We start from the raw sequence: 21337 nt of genomic DNA on the forward strand, positions 1-21337 counted from the left end.
TATGATTAGCGACCTTTTTTCAGTCAGGAAATTCACTAGAATTATAACGATGAGAGCATTGCTACCATAGATATCAGAAACAAACGTATTGCTACCAGATGTTAAAAAAGAATGTTGTATTTTTAGTCCCAACCTCACAACAAAAGGTAAATGCAGTTAACGAGAAAAAACGACTACAAGATGTCTTAATTTATAACAAAATTATGAAACCTAAATGCTTTAGTTTCATTTATACCAAAGTAGTAGTCGTATAGGCAATGTTTAGCATAATATTTCTGCTGGAATTTCGTATTTATATCACACACGTTTTTAATATTTGCTCTTTGCGTTCCAGAAGCCAACATCCATCCATTAAGATAAAAAGCTCCATTTACTTGACGAATTGAATTGCAAAAAGGTCTAGTTTCGCATTTTCATAATTACTAGCGAAATAGGTCATGGCTATTATATAACACTCAAAGCTTCGGCCTAATAGTTAATTATTATTATTCTACTAAGCTCTTTTGTGTACAATTGATTCTTCTTACATGCCTATGCAAGAAGAATCATTGTACACAAAAGATCTTAGTAGATCACTAATAACAGTACATTTTGACTTAATACTTATATATCTATTTATAATAAAGAAAATGGATTTCCAATTTTATTTGTCTCGCTAAAAGGGATAAACCGATTTAGCTTATTTTAGTCTTGAAATATTCGTAAAAGTCCTGGGGAATATTTGTATCATGCTTTATATTCGGCGGTTATACGAGGTTCATCTAGTTATGGTAAAAAAATAGGTCAAGTGCGAGTCAGACTCGCGCACGATGGGTTCCGCACTGTTATAGAGCGAAAATATGGAAAAATGTGTTTTTAGTATGGGAGCCCCCTTAATTATTTATTTTATTTTAAATTTTTATTAATGATTAAAGTACACATAATATAATTTAAGGACTTTGTGAAAATTTTAAGTGTCTACATGTTGTCATTATGGATTACGAGCCAAAAGGCCAAAAAATTACGTTTATTAAAAAATAAAAATAAAATAAAATAAAAAATGTTTTATTTCTGAGTAAATTTGAATCAAATTTTTTCAGAATGTCTACCTGATGCCTACCACCGGTTCGGGAACTACCCTGGCGAGAAGAACCGGCGTAAGAAACTCGCACGGGTTCCACTTTTTACTAAAAAAAGTGGAAGAAAAATTATTCTTTTAAAATATTGTCTGGGGGCCCCCGTTAGACATGAACTTTATTTTGTTTTTAGTTTAATTTCTTGTTATAGCGGCACCAGAAATACACAATTTGTGAAAATTTTAGAGGTATAGCTATAGCGGTTCTTGTGACACAGCCTGGAGACAGACGGACAGACAGACGGACAGACAGACAGACGGACAGATAGACAGACAGACAGACGGTCAGACAGACAGACAGACAGACGGACAGACGGACAGACAGACTGACGGACAGACGGACAGACATCGAAGTCTCAGTAATAGGGTCCCGTTTTTGCCTTTTGGGTACGGAACCCTAAAAAATTTACCTTTATATACGAACATACACTAGAGTATGAATAATAAAATAATATTAGATTATAAATAATCTACTACTCGGGGGTGTACACGAGCATGCCGTAACATACCTCTACAATTGACAAAATTACCGTACAAGGAAAAATAATATATTATGTTACATTTTAGTGATTTTCTATGTTGGTGACGGTTGCTAAGCCTTTTCTGTTTTTACATATAAATAAAATGTATGTATTCTCAAACTAAATTTTATCAAATTATTTTGATAAATATATCCAGCTTTGTTTTTCTTTTATATGTTTTACGTACTTCTTCATTTTGTCACCCTGTTGGTTGAAGATACTTAATTATTATGATTCGTAATCCCTAAATGTACACAGTTAATAGAATCAGGCATTACTTTGCGGAAATCTTTAGTTTAAATTTGAGTATGTTGATATTTTTTACTCTAAATGTACATCAAGGGTAATGTCAAATGCATTTGACATTACCCTTGATGTACTATCAGAGAAGTTGATTCCTATGCAAATCGGGGACCTAAGTAGTTTGGTTGTGTTACGTCAAACCCAGCTGACAGATCACAATTAACATTGAATTGACATATTCGACCAAATAATGTTGGTCTGTCATTTTTTTTTTATGAAATAAGGGGGCAAACGAGCAAACGGGTCACCTGATGGAAAGCAACTTCCGTCGCCCATGGACACTCGCAGCATCAGAGGAGCTGCAGGTGCGTTGCCGGCCTTTTAAGAGGGAATAGGGTAATAGGGGAGGGTAGGGAAGGGAAGGGAATAGGGGAGGGTAGGGAAGGGAAGGGAATAGGATAGGGGATTGGGCCTCCGGTAAACTCACTCACTCAGCGAAACACAGCGCAAGCGCTGTTTGACGCCAGTTTTCTGTGAGAACGTGGTATTTCTCCGGTCGAGCCGGCACATTCGTGCCGAAGGATGGTTCTCCCACGTATAAAATTTCCCAATTGCATAGGAATCAACTTCCTCGATGGTACATTAAATAAAAATCTATATACACTGCAGTACACACTTAATACGTGGGAGAGCCATGATTCAGCACGAATGGGCCGGCTCGACTGAACAAATACCACGGGCTCACAGAAAACAGGCGAGAAACAGCGCTTGCACTGTGTTTCGCGTAGTGAGTTTACCGGAGGCCCAATCCCTTACCCTATTTGGGTAGGGAAGGTTCCCTACCCTCCCATCCTCCCCTATTACCCTATTCCCTTAAATTAATTCTTAAAAGGGAGGGAAAACACTATTAGGCCCCAATAGCACCAGTTTGTGTTAAAAAGAATTAAGTTATCAATATTATAATAATTATTAAGAAAGAGGCAAAATATTTTGACAAAAGACAGAGAATTAGGCAGTAAGTATGTAAGTAATTGCTAATCTTAATTGGCACAAGTGAGCCTCGCTAGGCACAAGTGGGCCTCGCTAGTCCAGAAGTACAGATAGAGAGTTAAAATAAACTGCCGAAACTTTTAAAAATTGATTTCAACGAAAATATTTCTCAGTTACAACTTTTTTAGTAATATATTTCTTAAGTTGCTCAGCCTACATTTTCTTCTTGGTCGATTTATGAATAATCAGCCAAGTGGGAGTCAGCCTCGCGCACGAAGGGTTCCGTGCCGTTATAGAGCGAAAATAGGGAAAAAATATGTTTTTTGTATGGGAGCCCCCTTAATTATTTATTTTATTTTAATTTTATTATTTAATATTAAAGTACACATAATTGAGAATTTTGTGAAAATTTTAAGTGTCCATATGTTGCCATTATGGTTTACGAGCCAAAAAGACCAAAAAAATTACGTTTGTTGTATGGGAACCCCCCGTAAATACTAAATTTATTTTGTTTTTAGTATTTGTTGTTATAGCGGCACCAGAAATACATAATCTGTGGAAATTTCAGAAGTCTAGCTATAGCGGTTCTTGTGTTACATCCTGGAGACAGACAGACAGACGGACAGACATCGAAGTCTCAGTAATAGGGTCCCGTTTTTACCCTTTGGGTACGGAACCCTAAAAACGCCAACCCACATTAAACCTTCAATAGAAATGAAGTCAAATGCTAGACGTGTTTAGCAACTGGCGGCTTTTATGTAAATGGTTTTCGAGACAAAGCCCCTTAATTCGGTTCCATTAAAAAGACATCACCCTTACCTACATTCATTGAATATTTTCTTGAGGAAATTTTTGGGAGAGACGCCTCAATCAATCTGCCGATTATGCAAATTTTCGGTCACATCAGATCCGACTCGTTGACTATAACGCGATCGGATGGGGTCGGTTCGATATAATTCCGTGATCTAATGAGATGTTAAGATGTTTGTAAAAAAGTGTCCTTCACTTTTCATCCGGATTCTCAAACGAGATTTCCGTACGCTCATTTGAGACCGTTTCTCGAATAATTTCGAATCACTTTTGAATCACGTTTGACTGACATTGAAACCCTCTCTCTACGAATAGATTAGATTCGTCGAAAGGATAACTTTACGCTTGAAAGATACGCCTCAGGTGATGAAGAATTAGAAATTTAGATTAGCCGAATTAGAGTGAATTGGTTTTTGAATGTGAAATAGCCAGCGTAATCAGTGTCCGCCTGTCCGCCGGGAGGCCTGTTTACTCTAGTATAATCAAGTGATAAATTAACATTTCTGTTTCGTTGGGCTCGCGATAAATTATTCATTAAATTCGCTCAACTAGCGGACACCATTATTGCGTAGGTTATGTTTTTGTTGGGGTTATTCATACCTCGTGCGATCATCATGGACTACTGACGTCCTCGCTATACTAACTTGCCGCCCCTGTGCTACCTACTAGATGTTATGCTAGACAGTTATAAAATATTATTTAAACAAAGTAGCCTACATCAGCCTTTTAAAATGTATGTGTTTTCAAAAGTTACTTAATAAAAACAACGGGTTACACTCTGAGAGTGCTGGCAAAAGTAAAAACAAAGCGAAGCAGCACAATATGATGTAGGCGCGTGGCAGAAAGAAATGGGGATATTACTCTTACCTCTCTTACACCTCTCCTATGGCACGCTGGTAGTCTATATTCTCGCCGTTTTACACATATTCGATCAGATCACGTCAGCTTAATATTTTTTACCCATCCCAAAAGAGTAAACAACGCCGCTAAAAGTTTTCACGTCAAAAACTTACCTCCAAGAACCCGGCACGTGAGGAGCACGTCGTCGCCCTCCTCGTGAGGCCCCAGAGTCGTGGTGTTGATGACTCGGCCCCACCGGTCCACCACCACTGGCTTCTCGGGTGGTACTGTAACAAACATACACATGTAAAATAAAAACACTTATCACATTGGCAGCACAAAATATGGGCACATAAATATGAATTACACAAGTAAACTCTAAGAACAAAGCCTCGTGCTACAAGCGAATATACTTTTATTTGCGCCGATGTACTGTTTGCACAATCTTATAAAACTTTTATTCTATTCTCCGTACAAAGTAGGCTCAAAAGTTTGCACGTACGTTGTGTGACTTGGTCCAAAGCCATTCCACTAATGCCGAGGAAGAAAATGTTTTTCCGAGGAAATTACGTTAAATGAATAAAAAAGTTGTATGCGATGTCGAAAAGATAAAGAATTCAGTAACAAGTCGTAGGTGGTTCAAAGGATCTGAAATAGAGCGGGTCGGAACAAAAACTTGTAAAAATAAAACCGCAAGTTGTGGCAAGTTCTGAGTCGGTCGCGTTTTAGTTTCTAACTAAGTTGTCACTGGCAGAAACAAACTTACAAATACGGCGATTGCTTAAGCACCTATTTATGCTGTCGTAGATTGCGTTTAGTTTCGTTTGCGCCTTCGTTGTTCTGCCTGTTTTGTGTCGGTTACTACAGAAAAGATAAGTTCAGAAAGTTATTTTAAACTTACATAAGATACAAATTATTTAATGTCGAAATACGCTTTACCAAAATGGATTGATTTCGAAATTACATTCGGCTTTGAATTGTATTTAATTTGACAAAAGTGCCATTCGGGATAATCAAACCGATCCGTTACGGGATCAATGTTAATTGACATTCATTCATTACCCTAATGTGGCTCCAAGCCGTTCCTCATTAAAGGCGGACGCGATAAACAATACGCAGGAAGACTCCCGTATGCAATTAATCAGATCCATACAACGCAGGTGATTGCCGACAGCCCGGTTCGATTACCATTAGTTTATTCCGATCCCGGGATACGGGACTGACCGGCGAGACCTTAAGTCGAAGGTGGCAAGGTGTATTTTTCTCCGAACAGATTCACCGGTCGAAGGTTATTTCGGCGAGTCCCGTTTGGAGCTGAAAGCCCAATTGGGTTTTACATTCTACACGGTGGGCTCGTCCAATCTAACTTTAGCCTCTAATTCCGCCCGGACCATTGAGTACGGTTAATAAAAATAGTGTGAATTCATCAGCCGAAAGTCAAAAGCCCATAAACCTTTTATATTTTTTATGTCGATAGGATAAAACGTGTGCGTTATTTTTACAGCCCTTTGTGAAATGCGAAAAAATAAAAATACTGTTTGTTTTTGATCGGTTTGTTTTTTCATAAAAAAATATTAAATGAAATAGTAAAATGATATTATAGGTTAAACTTAAAAATACATGATAAAAGTTGGTTCCTGAAATAGTTCAATTGTCTAACAAATAATAATATTAACTAGAGATCGCCCGACGTCCAATGGTCGAAATTCGACCTCAAATAAAAAAAAAATACTTATAAGTTTCAAATTCAACGCTTTTCTATTGATATTATATTGTCAAAATGTTGACTTTATTATTTTTTTGACATATTTCCTGCGACAGTCTCATATATTATGGCCGTGTAATAATTGTCTAACAGTATTTAAGATTCAATAAAAAAAAATCAATTTGACAACAGACTTCAACCATAAATAAAAGAGTACAATTACGTACGTGTGTATAGGTTTGTCAATCAAAATCTCCTGGTGTGTGTGTTGTAGTATGTGTGTGTGTATCTTTTATTTGTTAAAAAAATATTGCATGATAAAAGCATAATAATTTAAAGTCAGTAAAGTACTTAATTCAATTTCACCATTGATGAAGTAACCAAATTAATGCAAAACAGAGTTATGATGTTTATCAAAACAGCTTCGTAATGGACGCTGGTTCAATTCGCATCGGAATTTTAAGCACGGCCGCCTCGCCAATGGAAATTTTCTCGCTTAATAAAAAGATAACAATCGGTAATCGAAATCTTTGATAGTCTACGGCTTAGTAAACCAAAATTTGATAACAACTTTTATATAATTAACTTACCCTTTATTCGGCTTTAATTATGGTCTGTTTATGTTTAAAATTACTGGCATGAGAATAGGGGCACTATTCTATAAATGCCGGTGCCCGGCTAATTTTACTCCTCCAGTACCTACCAGGTGTCGTAAGAGGCGACAGAGGTACCAGACAGAGAAGGAAAACTTGATACAAACCCGGAACGGTATCTCCGTAAGGCGAAAGCCAGATCATGCAACCAAACCAGCTCCACACGTAGCGACTCATCGTTCCTGTGGAGAAAGCTCGTAAGGTCGCGAGGGAAGTGTAGGCAGTGGCAACACCTATACATCCAAATTTTTCTGTCCCAGGCATGGTAGAAACCAGGAGGTGCCGTGCAAAAGTGGAGAGGACACTTTGCCACTGCTTTAATTGGACTCTAAAGCTTGCAGTCTGCACCCATATTATGATCCCTACCTAAATCATCAGTAACTGATGAAGAGGCCAGTGATGATGTTTAAAATATAGCCCTTTACTAAGGGAGTAGTGAAAAACTTGTATTGATATCATTAAAATGTTATTTTGTTTTTAAATCTGATATTATTACTTCTGCAGAGTAGAAAGAACTAAACCGTACCTCGACTTCAAACAAATGGACGAATATTATACGCGACTTGGCGCGAGTGTCACTTTCGACATTGTTTCATGCTGAGCGGGGCGTGCCGACCGATATGTCATACTACGTCAAACGTATATATTTTGAGATCTCTGTCTCTTCTGACTTACTCATTACTCAGTCTAGACACAATAGACATAACTACAAGTAGTACGACTGCAAAGAAACGGACATGTTTCAATATCTGTCAAATTCGTCGGGTTTCACTAGGATTATGAACGGAATGTGCCTCGCGCTGGCTGATATAATTTATTTTTAAATATTTAAAATAAAGATTTCAAAATTGGATTCTGACAATTTTAATCGCATGTGCCAAAACACAAACAACAAGACGACCAAATAGGAACACGTCCAGCGAATATGTCATAGTTTTAAATTCGTGGGTAACAATTTAACAACCCTAGCGACGATTTTCGTCATAATACGTCAAATATAAAAATTTCAACATCAGTTCTAAGTCGGCATACTCTATCATTCTGTCTACTCTGGTCTAGGTCACAGATTTTAGTTTTCCTGTTCTGAGGTCTAGGTACTCGTTAGTTCTGTTTACACTGTACTCTGACTTCTGACAGATAAATTATGATCAAAATGTAAAAAGGCTAGATGATACGTTATATATTTTTAACCATTGTGCCAACTTTAGGCTAGGCAAGGGACATTACTGGTGGCCACAAAGTCATCGTGTATATAGTATTATGTATTTTATTCAACTTAAAAAAAAAAAAAACTTAGGAAGCGTGTTTTAGGATTGTAGCGCCAGTTAAACCGCTACGAGGCTTAGCAACACGCATTTAAAATACCTCTCACAAAAGAGCTTGTGTTCGCACTATCGAACTGCTAGTAAACCCCTCGTAAGCGTCCTATAAAATCAATAATTCGTTTATGTGAAGTTTCACGACTTACCCAAAGAGCGCGTAAGGTGAATACCGTTAAGCCGTCCCAAGTACGGGTCTCGTAACGAGCGAATTTAAAGCAAACGGAATTGAACGGCTCGGTAGTAAACTGAGCGATCGTGTTTCAATAAGGGAGCGGCGCGGGCGCGGGCAATCGAACACGTTTTGTTTCAAAGGGACGATCCAATTAATGCGGGAATGTCCGGGGCGTAATTACAAGCCGGAGGGAGCCACGTCACTCATTACCGATGATTTGCCAAAAACACGCCGATGACATCTGCATAATTGTTCCGGATAGTTACCGTAATTGCGCCGTTAAAGTATAAAGTAACGTGGATTTTATTGAGGTGATTCAATCTGAATACTTAATTGCATTTAATCGTAGACTTTTAAAGGATTCAATGAGATCTTATAGCAGAAAATTTTCTAGTAGGAGAGTGTAAAACACGCTGTGATGTCACCATCTTGTACGACGTGAAATTTTAGTGGTTGATTCCCCGCAGCAGAACGATTTACCTATAATAGTAGTACTATCAAATCATGCAAGTTATTTTTTGAAAATTAAAAATATTTTGTATGTCGTACTATGGCAATTGTCAACTAACTTATCGCATCGGCATAATAACGATAGGCGCATGATAGGCGCGAGCGGCTATGACCCGGCCGAATTTCATTTATGATTTGAATAAAAAAAACTTCACAAATCTGTTGCACTACTGAAATAGAATTATTTTACTGCGGGAAAACAACCATTAAACTTTCACGCAGTATAATATTATGACGCGTCAACGCTACGTAAAATGTGGCATGCAGTGCGTTTCTTTGTCTCAACCAACGATCAATGTAGGCTTAAGAAAAATAAACTTTTCGCAACTTAAATTAGAATGAACTAACCACACGAGCAACAACTACTAATATTACCCCATAGAAACAGTAAGTAAACTTTATCTCAAGTAACACAATACAGTACGGCGTTCTTTATAAATTTTGGGCTGAAACAACTTACTGCAGTGTGACGTCGTCGTCGTTTTTTATTCCACCACCAGCGCGGAATATCTTGCCAAGAAAGCTTTGGTGTTTATTTGCGTCATATAAATATTTGAAACAGCCGTGTATTGTGTATAATTTTATGGGCGGTATGCACGAGAGGAGCGAGGCAATATTTTAATGTGTTCCTAGCGCTGAGCTTAAGTGATTAGTTTTTACATCGGCCTATGCTGCGAAGTGCAGATTTATCGAAAGAAAACTCAAGCATAAAATATAAAATATATTCCAATTTCATCGTTTTAAATAACTTTCAACAAACTTTCGCCTTTATAACATTAGTAGGATAGGATAGTAGGAAGTAGGATAGTAGGATAGTTTCTTTGGTGATAATTTATTATTTTATTATTTATTTATTATGAAAACCAACAGCTTACATACTTAAAAAAAATTACATAGAGCGTTTAACAAACAATAAAGCCAATAACAGGTTTCCCATATATAACTATTATGTAGTACAAACTAAAACCTTAAAATAATAAAGGCACATTAATATTCATATTGAAAGTTAAAAGTCTAGAAAGAAGAGGCTGGTCGAGAAATTTAACCAGTATAGGGCTCTTGGATATCTCTAGTGGCGCGGCGATTGGCAGATTCAGGCAACACGTATCCGTCAGAGTGCGATCAGCAAAAAAGTGCAGTGACTTGTATGAGAATAACTTCATATCGTTTTAATCTTTAATGCGTTATAAACAATTTATTTGAAATTTTTATCTAGTGAGTGTTCTCGTGATTTCATATTTGAAATACTCTCAGAAATATTATGATTTATGAGATATAATATTTTATCAGAACATTATTAATAGGTAGAAAAAACATTAACACTGATATAAAACAACTAGATAATGCATCATAATTATTGCGCTCAATACATTCATTCGCTAATGATGGCTGCGTATTGTTTCCAATTTGTCTGACATTACGTGTTATCACCCCCGGGCAAGTGCGAGCTGGCCATTAGCATTTCCATGGCATTTCTAGATAAGGTCATAGTATGTACAAGCCGAGCATAAACTGTAACAAAGTTAACTTTATAGGACGCAGCCAACTCGCATCAACTTGACACGTTATAAAATGAAAAGTGAGTGCTTATTTTCATCGTACGAGTAACATAGTCTAGTTGGCTACTGCATATTATATGACGTTTATATCGCATTCGAACAGCACTACTTTATTCTATATTTTTAATAAAAGTTTTAAATATATCAATGCACGGCTAGAATCTATACTAATATTATAAAGCTGAAGAGTTTGTTTGTTTGAACGCGCTAATCTCAGGATCTACTGGTCCGATTTGAAAAATTATTTCAGTGTTAGATAGACCATTTATCGAGAAAGGCTATAGGCTATAAATTATCACTCTAAGACTAATTGGAGCGAATAAATTATATTTTATATATAATTTATTTATATATATTATTAAATACAAATTATATTAAATTGCTTATTACTTAGGAATTACTTGAGCTATTTTTATTTTATTTGGTACACATGAAAAATAGATGACGTAAAGCGACATAGGCCATTATTTGCGAAAAAATGTACGTGCAATTCCTAGATTACGCGGGCGAAGCCGCGCAGAACATCTAGTTATTAATAACTTAAAAATACTCAATCATATATTTACAATTTAAAGTGGTACGGTTCAGCCGAATTAACGGTAGAAATAAAATTCGAGCTCCGTATAAATCTAAGCTATCATAAGCGTTCTAACACACGCTCAACAATGTTAATTTAATAAAAGCCCAAAGTGACAGTTCCACCAAATTCCCAGTACTCGCCGGCTCATATTACGACTAGAATTAAACCAATCATATTAAGGCCCCCATAACTACAACAAGGCATTCCGCAAACAGACTTAACTAATTTAATTAATACGACCGCATAGCTCGTGTAATGAATATGGAGCATCTCAAAAGAGACAGCTCCAGTGATTGAATATTCTGGTAAAGTTCTGCGATCGATCACAATACGTCTAACGAGCTAGGTGATCAAATAGCGGCGAGAATCGTACTAGACTAATTATTTCAAACGAAATTGTTTAACTTTATCAAGGCCTCACAGAAACTCCCGCTCGATGGATAAAGCGAGATATATTTTCACAAAACATATTTTGTTTTTTAGAGCGCCAAAGGCGTATAAGCTCTACCTACGGTAAGCTTTTTATTAGCATCTTGAGCATTATAATATTAAGGGTATAAAAAGCTTATAAGTTACTATAGCAAATCTGACCACTGTGACTTATCACTGATATTGGATATAATTTCTACGTACGTGGATACGATTTAAAAGCAGAGTAATGATTTTAAAAAATGTGCCAAAAGTGTCGAGGTTTTTATAACATTTCCAGGGAGAAGTCATGATAAAGATATTTCATAATACTTAATTAACGTTTTATCATGTTTTCCGCAGCGTCAACTTTCTTACCATCGCTGCAAGTCAGGCGTAAAGTGACCAATATTGAAACTCGACCCACCATCAGAAAGGCAGCGCCAAAGCGAGGCAGAATCTGGGTGTCACAGAGGTCGATTCCAGGTGAGGTATTATTATGTAACAACATAAGAACCAAAATTCAACTCACCAACAACTGTGAGGTTGTATCTGAAGCTAGTGGTCTGGGTGTTGCGGAAGTCGATCCGGCAGCGATAGACGCCCTCATCTCGCCGCTTGACGTCTCGCACCAGCAGCGACGCGGGCGGGGGGGAGGTGACGAAGTGGGCCCGCGGCCCGAACACCTCCGGCGCGGACCAGTGGCGCGCCTCAGAGAGATGCTTCCCTCGGACATCGAAACTGAAAGGACAAAAGAAATAGTTTACATAGCATCCTAATTCCTAGTAGAATATGTAGTAGGTTCCATTTCTTACACTTATAATATGAATATGAATGCCGGTAGAAAATGTTTTATAAGAATTTCTAATATATCTAGGAACATAATAACTAAAATGCCCTGTTTTATAATCAACAAGTGTTATATTATTACTAGCTGTCCCGGCAAACGTTTCATTGCCATATAAAGTATTTCGCCCGTATTATTTTATTGAAGTGACTAAATAAGTACCGTATGTGACCATGGCAACGTCCATCGCTATCCCGTCGCACAAACAATGGTAGCCGTCAATCTCGAGTTGTAATAATTTACTATTATTTATTCAACAAATGCACTTATCAATATAAAAAGTACCCAGTAGCCGATTCTCAGACCCACTGGGGTCTGAGAATCGGCTACTGGGTACTTTTTATTTATATACATATTATAAAATTTGGTTAAAATCGTTTAAGCCGTTTCGGAGGAGTACGCGGCCTAACATTGTGACACAAGAATTTTATATATAAGATGACAGAATATTCTTTCTATTTATTGCTTAGTTGACATGAACAATATGAGAAGGGTAAATTACACTCATTAAATTTAATTTCTCCCAGAAACAAGTTAACAAACTAAGCCTCGCTCAACCGGTATTGTATTAATTTCCTAAAAACTCGCCGACCGAATTCCCCGAAGCACAGAACAATCTAAATTTCCCAAATCATATCGGATATTATTATTTTAAACTTTAATCAAACATAGACAAATATAACCCTTCAGTTTTAAGCCCTTCGGCTACGCAATCCACAAAACATAAATAATTGTATCAAAAAGGGCTACAATCTTGATAATATTTCACTAGCGAGCCCACGTTAATCCTCTTAAAGCGATGGAAAACGTTCATTTTTCATCAGAATCTCACATTTTTTCTGTAAAATGGATTCGCTGCAAAATCCTATGCTTAACGATAATTTTAATAAAGTTACAGTCGAGTAAGCTTTTGCGATTAAATTAAAGTTCTCGGTGGGTTTTTTACCTAAGTGCTCTTAATAACTCGGTATCGCTAAGATCAATGTTTTATTAGTAACATAATATTATAGTAAAACCACTTAGATAATGATGCTCGATAATCTTCGCCTTGTTTGTTTCATAAAGTTAATATACCTAGCGGAATAGAGCAACAATCTCGAGCTGTCAAACGAAACCGAAATTAGTTTTCATCTGTGTGAAAAATATGTGTACGTATACACTTACGGCCGTTCCCAATATTTGATCTATCTCTGGTTTTGCCCTACTAGAGATAGGAATAGCTCACATTAGACATTAGAAACATATATTTTATGTCAATTGTGAGCTATTCCTATCTCTAGTAGGGCAAAACCAGAGATAGATCAAATATTGGGAACGGCCGTAATACAAGCATGATAGAACATGAATTCTATGAGATTAAATTGTCAACGTGCGGCACGTGCAGACTGGACGTATAAAGAGTGCTGCTGTCATGTATCACACGTCTCTTTTTACCACGCGGTGTTACTGATAGTGACATCTCTCTTGCTCAGGCCATTGTTTCTCTATTCCGCTAGGTATATTAACTTTATGGTTTGTTTTCGTCTCGAAAGCATTGATATTCAAATGATTTTACCGAACATTCTATGACTCAAAATCTTAACAAAATATTATGCGTATCTTATTTATTCAATATATCACATTTTCAAAGGTTGAATAGTGAATACCCTTTGGGGATAACAAAATGTCACATTTAATTTACCATTTCAGTCCCATGGAGCAACACCTTTACTTTATATGTTTCATATTATAATAAATATTCATTAATATTATGATTATTTTGATACAAACAGGCAAGGAACATTCAAATGTTAGAAGTTACAGCCAAAATTATTGTTAGAAATATATATGCGAAATATTTTGTTTTCAATTTAAGAACAAATGAAATGTACCTATTCAAAATTTAGCTATCTGTAAAAACTTTTAATTGGTCTTATTGCGTTATTGTATTATAATTTACTTGTTTATAAAATATATATTAATCATAATAAGTTATATTTAAATGTAAAATACAATTTGAAATGCCTACTAAAATGTGACTAAAAATATTGTGCTACTATGAATAACATTTCAATTGCTCATATAAATAGTTTTTAATGCTTATCCATACTTCCATACTAATATTATAAATGTGAAAGTGTGTCTGTCTGTCTGCCTGTTACCTCTTCACGCTCAAACCTCTGAACCGATTTTGCTGAAATTTGGCATGGAGATACTTAGAGTCCCGAGGGACATAGACTATTTTTGTCCCGGAAAATTGTACGGTTCCAGCGCGATAAACGAGTTTTGGCGCAAAGGAGTTGCGGGCGTCATCTAGTTATTTATAATTATTATTTTATGTAACTACTAGCAATGACATTCACACTAAAGTGCTAACCAATAAAACCGGAAATGGAAACGTCTGATCGTAAATATTTTACAAAAATATTCCGATTTATTTTCAGTTGTTAAGTCAAGATGTAAAAGGTTTTATTTATTCATACCTTTATAACAACGTCAGTTTTATTTATGCTCAAATACGACTGTGAATGAAAGTATTGCAAAATAAAAAATTCCCGTTTTATAATTTTCGATTCCTGTCGAATGTTTATTTGCAAGTCGAATGCCGTCACGACGCGCGTCTGCCATAACAAATACAATTGAATAATATATCAGCGAATGGTATATTTTGTGGATAGAATAGCCATAAAATGTATGGCTATTTTATATAACCAGAGATCGCCCAATGGTCGAAATTCGACCTTAGTTTCAACGACATTAGGACTACTAAGTACCTATATTTTGTAAAAAAAATATCGACTTATATATTTTTTTAAACTCTTGGCTCTGGGACTCAGCTGATCTCAGACTGGCCGTGTAAGCATTGTCTAATAAAATAAAAAAAACTATAATCCATTTACAATCCATACGTGGGAGAGCCATGCTTCGGCACGAATGGGCCGGCTCGATCGGATAAATACCACGTTCTCACAGAAAACCGGCGTGAAACAGCGCTTGCGCTGTGTTTCGCCGAGTGAGTGAGCTTACCGGAGGCCTAATCCCTTACCCTATTCCCTTTCCTACCCTCCCCTATTCCCTTCTCTTCCCTACCCTCCCCTATTCCCTTTCCTACCCTCCCCTATTCGCTTCCCTTCCCTACCCTCCCCTATTACCCTATTCCCTCTTAAAAGGCCGGCAACGCACATGCAGCTCTTCTGATGCTGCGAGTGTCCATGGGCGACGGAAGTTGCTTTCCATCAGGTGACCTGTTTGCTCGTTTGCCCCCTTATTTCATTAAAAAAAAAAAATTGTCATCTTGTTGTCAACCGCTGTCAACAGACTTCAACCATAAATAAATTCGTATGTATTGTCTTGTCACTCAAAAATCTGCCATTTTTCCTAGTGTGGGTATTGTAGTGTGTTTAATGTTTTGTTTGTTAAAAAAATGTACGATAAAAGCCTAATTTCAAATTAATATTAGCTCGATGCACTCCTTCACCATATAAACTACTAGCTGTTGCCCGCGACTTCGTCCGCGTGGACTTTAGTTTATAGTTGTTCCCGTACATCGATTGAGTCGTTTACGCGTAAATCAGAAAAGTATATTGTGTGGAAACCGCACATTTTTCCGGGACAAAAAACATTCCTTGTCCCAGATTCAAATTAGTATCTATAATCACATCCATGGCAACTTTTATCAAAATAGATTAAGTAAATAATTTAGGCGATAATCATAAAAGTTTATTGTGCGGGAACCGTAGATTTTCCGGGACAAAATCAGTATTCCTTGTCCTTTCCCGAGACTCAAAGTATCTCCATACCAAATTCCATCAAAATAGATTGAATAGTTTACGCACAAATCATAAAAATATATTGTGCAGTAACCGTACATTTTTCCGGGACAAAATGTATCATATATTCTTTTTCGGGACTCAAAGTATCTTCATACCAAATTTATCCCATAGTCCATATACCCATTAGTCTTAGCGTAATAAAATACAGCCTATAGCGTTTTTTGATAAATGGGCTATTTAACACTGAAAGAATTTTTCAAATCGGACCAGTAGTTCCTGAGATTAGCGCGTTCAAACAAACAAACAAACTCTTCCCAATTATAATATTAGTATAGATAACTGTGCAAAATTTCATTCACCTACGTTTCCCCATTTTTCATCAAAAGGGATACAAAGTTTTTTGCTCACGTATTAATATATAGATTATTAGATTGGATCAATAATTATGGTTGTTGATCCGATTTTAATGAGATCAAAAAGGGGTAAAGATCAAGTCTGTCTTCGTGTATGTTACCTGCCCACACTTAAACCGTAGAACGAATTTCGAGATTCATCAGAAAGAATTCATAAAGTATCTCTCAATATTAATATAGTTTGTACTCCGGAAAGTAAATGTAGCGGTAAAGAAATTCCGGCGCAACGCAGTAGGAGTTTGTTAGTTCATAATTAACATAATATTATTATTCACTGATACGACGACATGTCACAACTCACTGCAACGGCCATAACTTATTGAATGCCAAGTAATCAGAAGCAGCAAGTGGGCATTCGGGATAGGCCAGGAGCCACTAGTACACTCAACCTACATGCGAGGCCTCCTAAACTAGAACACGCGTACAGTCTGCACACGCATTTTTTACATATAATTACCTGCCTTTCATACTCGTATTATGAGAAACAACAGACACTCCGAGATTGCCGGCTGAAGTGAAAACGGACTAGTAGCAAGCTAATGATATCTCTTAGAAAGAAAGGGCGATATGCACCGTCTCAGACGATGCAACGGCGGCAGCCTGGCCCTTTAGCCAAGAAGTTTTCAGTCAAGAAGTTATCGAATTCGCATTCAAAATTTATGATATTGACATAAGCGTTCGATAAAAAAGTCGACATTCGACTCAAGTTATGCCAGTTCCATACATTTTGATCGGCGATTCTATGAAGAAGCTATAAATCTTGGCAAGGGCATCCGATGTCCCTCCGTCTTACGCATTTTCGATCAGATTACGTGTCCTGATATTAAGAGTTTGAAATTTTTTAACCATTTCAAAAAGTGCGCAACGCCGCTAAAAAAGTTTTCACTTAAAAATCATAATTATAACAGGCATATTTATTATTTAACTATACTGTACTCAGCGAAACATGATAGTAACGGTCAATGACTCCCTGTCAAAAACTTGTAATTTTCTATATAAACTGCGATTGACAATGGACTAGGAACATCTGACACTTCATTGTCAATCGCGGCTTATATAGAAAATGACAAGTTTTTGACAGTGAGTCAATGACCGTTACCTCCATGTTTCGCTGAGTACAGTATAATCAAAATATGTAACTTACATTTAGATTTACAAAATTTAGAAAACACTTGAAGATGGAAAATCTTAGAATATATTCAGCTGGTGTGATAAAAAAAATGAGAAAACAAAGAAAAACTTAAACATAAATAACTTCCTCTTCCTCACCGAATTCAGTTAACACAATTTACAAAGTATTATGCAGGGCACAATACATTCTGTAAGCAACATATTTTCAGCGCGATAATGCAATGAAAATAAATGCAAAGCAAGAAATTTATAGTTATCGCGAAGAATAGTATATCTTTTGTTGATTATACTTTATGATTTACAGCGTGCAAGCCCCGGCCTTCCGGATCACGATTTATGGCTTTGGAAACATTTGCACTCTCACACCTGAATACCTAACAACACTTGTGCCTGCAGATTTTATGATTTACTATTGCACTATACAATAATTTCAATTTGCACATGTCATAAGCAGGATATTATTTTGTAATTCTGTCGTTATTTTCATGTTTAACACAATTACTCTTGTAGCTATATAGTAGGTTCAGTGATAATGAACAAATATGCACCATGTGAGAAATAGATTTACAAAAAGTTGGCGGATTTACGTTGTTTCGCCTGGGTGACATAACACAACCAAATTATGTAGGTCCATCTCCGAAATACATAAGTTCCCTAAACACGCACCTATGTAACCCCAAACAAAAAAAAGACTGCCGCGGTTAAGCTATTGAATAACATTTTTTATTCTGGTGACGCCGCACCAACTGAGAAATTCGTAACGAAAAAACCTAACACCAGGGTGTTAGGTTTTTTCGTTACGTTTTTTTTTTATTTGGTTGCCGAGCTCAAAGCCCGCGAGAAAAGCGGTGCAATAGCTAAACAAATAAATTAATATGCCGTTTAATAACTTATTGTTGTAATATGACGACTTCTGTGGCTCAGTGGGTGAGCGCGTTGTAGCTCAAGCCGGGGGTCGCGGGTTCAAGTTCCGGAACAAAAAGTTTTTCAAACTTCCTGGGTCATGGATGTCACGTATTAAATATGTGTATCATATTATGATAAAAATCATAAATATATTTTATATACAGTATAAAAGTAGGAAACATATTTCCGTTGTCTGGTACCTGTAACACAAGTCCATCAGATACTCCACTTTTACTACGGGGCCTGACTGACATGGTGTAAGCGTCCATAGATATTGTAAAAAATATCAACAAAATATTACAAATTAAACCTATAATATTCGTACCAGCAATAAAAGAATGTACAAATATGTACCCACCACACGCAGCGTGTCCCACTAAGCACCCGTGTCACGTTTCTGTATTTTATCACGTCCCTAAAAAACTAAGCATTAGAATAAATACAGTTTTTTTTTTTCTATTTCGTTTAAATGAGTTTTCGAAGGTTGGCATTGTCGTTTCTCTCACACGCTCGGTACTCCAGCTTGGAATGTTTTAATAATGTCCTTTAAACCTTTCTATTTCTGTTGTGACATGCAGGACGCCCGAATAATTAAACGAAACGGGGCAGAATCGAAATCCAACACGATTGAGCGCAGAGTTTTTATTTATTTATTTTTTGATTGGTTTGGCAATATGCTTATAGGTATACATTTGATAATATGCTTATGTTTTATAATATGGGTGCCTGATACACATAAACAATTGAAGATCGCGCGTCACACGTAGGTAAAAAGTTCTGTTCGCATCAGTTGTAAAAATATTATAAAATTCGTTCATATTATTCTGATACGCTTTATGTATTAAAAGTTTATATAGCGAACTGTAGTTATTAAGAATAATAGTAATAGTAATAACTCCCAGACCAGTTTCGGTGACGGTGGCCGGTTTCATTGAAAACTAGGCCAGCTACGCAGGAGTAATTTTATAGTGCCCAAGTGTGTGCGCAGTATACAAGAGCACTCTCTATTCATAACCCAGTGGGACGGAAGACCGACATGACCGGCGAGAGATCAGGCGCAGGACCGACTTTTTACATGTCCATCCGACGCATGGATCATCCTACAGAGCCGCGCTCTATACCACTAGACCACGGAGGCGTTCAGAATAATATTCGAAAAATAAATAACACAAAGAAGTGTTACTTAAATGTATTGAGCTACGACCGTAACACAGTATTTCATTTCGTAGCACAATGCTACGAACGCGTTACGAAAAGATCCGTCGACTATGGAAATGGAAATTCTCCACACTATAGTGTAACAAAGCTAAAGAGGTATTGCAGATCGCGTTAGATATCAGGTTCTATCCAGTTACAATAACTTGAGGTAATGAAGCACGTCGCGACCGGAGCGCGGCCCTCTAACGATATTCGCGCGCGCTCTGAATATTATATTTTTCTGTGTGTAAATTCCACTATTTTGCAAAGCGACATCACATTAGCGAGATTTTCAGGATGTTTTTGGATTTCAAAATTTATATGGTTATGCGTAAATAGATCATTTCCTAAACACTGCGTAAGTACTTAATATTTTGGGCAATTAAACTCTGTTGTTTATGTTAAATACATAAACTGCAAACATTGCTTTATTTTGATTTTCAATGAAATGAAATGAAATGAAAAATATTTATTTCTAAGTAGGTTAACAAAGTTAACACTTATAGAACGTCGTGTCTACATGAGGCCTACCACCACATCAATTGCTGAGTAATATTATAGCACGCTCATAGCAAAATAATCAACAAACCTTTAATAAGTCTTTATTATTCAAGCTTTATAATTTATAGCCATTACTTTATTAATAAACAAGACTTTAATAATATTATAAAATATTATATTATAAAATAAGCGTGGATTCCTAACAAACGAAAATAAATTTAAAGCAAACTTACTTCAAAGATTATGCTCGGACTCGGATAGAATACAAAGAGATGCGATGTTTGCAAAGTTTAAAATAAAATAAATCACATTCATTAAAACGCGAGTTTCGTTACGAGTTTTATAAGCCTCTTACATCTTAACGATGTCGCCATTTCGGAATTCCGAAGTATTAAAGAAATTATCTCAGGTGAATAATGCGAATATCGACTCTAAGTCGTTCGGCATAAGAGCTAAATAAAATTAGTAATATAAAGAAAAATTCGTACACCCTGCGAAATAAAAACTTACTTTCACATGTTACAAATGTGGAAAATTGTGTATCATAAGTACGATAAAAGGTGTATTGTAAGATTTTCTTTGAGAATATCAGCTTACAAAAATAATACAACTTTTTTCTTTTTGTTATTATATCAATAAGCACACTAGCAGCTTATAAGCTGATGCGTGTGTATCATAGGATTTAAAGTTTGTTCAGTCTGGTTTTTAGTTTCTGCTTGGTAGTGGGTATCGGAATTGGCAAAAATCTTAGTGTCAGCAAACATGGAGAAATACATTTTAACTGCATATCTTTGGGTTGTGTTTAGGTCATCGTAGATGCCTTGAGGTACACCGCTCAGCACTAAGCGTGGTGCAGACAGTTTATTTCCAATCCAAACTCTGAATTTTCTATTGTTAAGAAGTCTCTGATCCACTACAGCATTTTTCCTCTTATCCCAAAGTGTTCCAGCTTCTTTAAAAGGCGTTGCAGAGGGACACGGTCGAATGCTTTTTCAAAGTCAAGATAAATTATATCTGTTGGGCAGCTACTATCATAAGCCGTAACCCATTTATCAAAACAAATGAGGATTCATGACACACAACTATGTTGTTTGTTAGGAATAGCATTCTCTTAGATTAAAAAGTCTCTCAGTTTTTGAGCTATTATTTTTTCCATACATTTA

At 36.4% G+C, this 21337-nt stretch overlaps 1 protein-coding gene across 1 annotated transcript in view; it reads right to left on the bottom strand.

Moving 5' to 3' along the window:
- LOC121740154 (neural cell adhesion molecule 1-B-like) overlaps positions 1-21337 on the bottom strand; it is a 367043-nt gene that overhangs the window by 169683 nt on the left and 176023 nt on the right. Inside the window, exons 4-5 of the mRNA XM_042132808.1 lie at positions 11960-12168; positions 4692-4805 (exon numbers count right to left, since the gene is read on the bottom strand). Coding sequence (XP_041988742.1) covers positions 4692-4805; positions 11960-12168 — 323 coding nt within the window. The remainder of the gene's footprint in view (positions 1-4691; positions 4806-11959; positions 12169-21337) is intronic.

The sequence above is a fragment of the Aricia agestis genome, chromosome 1, assembly GCF_905147365.1.
Source record: "Aricia agestis chromosome 1, ilAriAges1.1, whole genome shotgun sequence".
In the NCBI taxonomy this organism is placed as follows: Eukaryota; Metazoa; Arthropoda; class Insecta; order Lepidoptera; family Lycaenidae; genus Aricia; species Aricia agestis.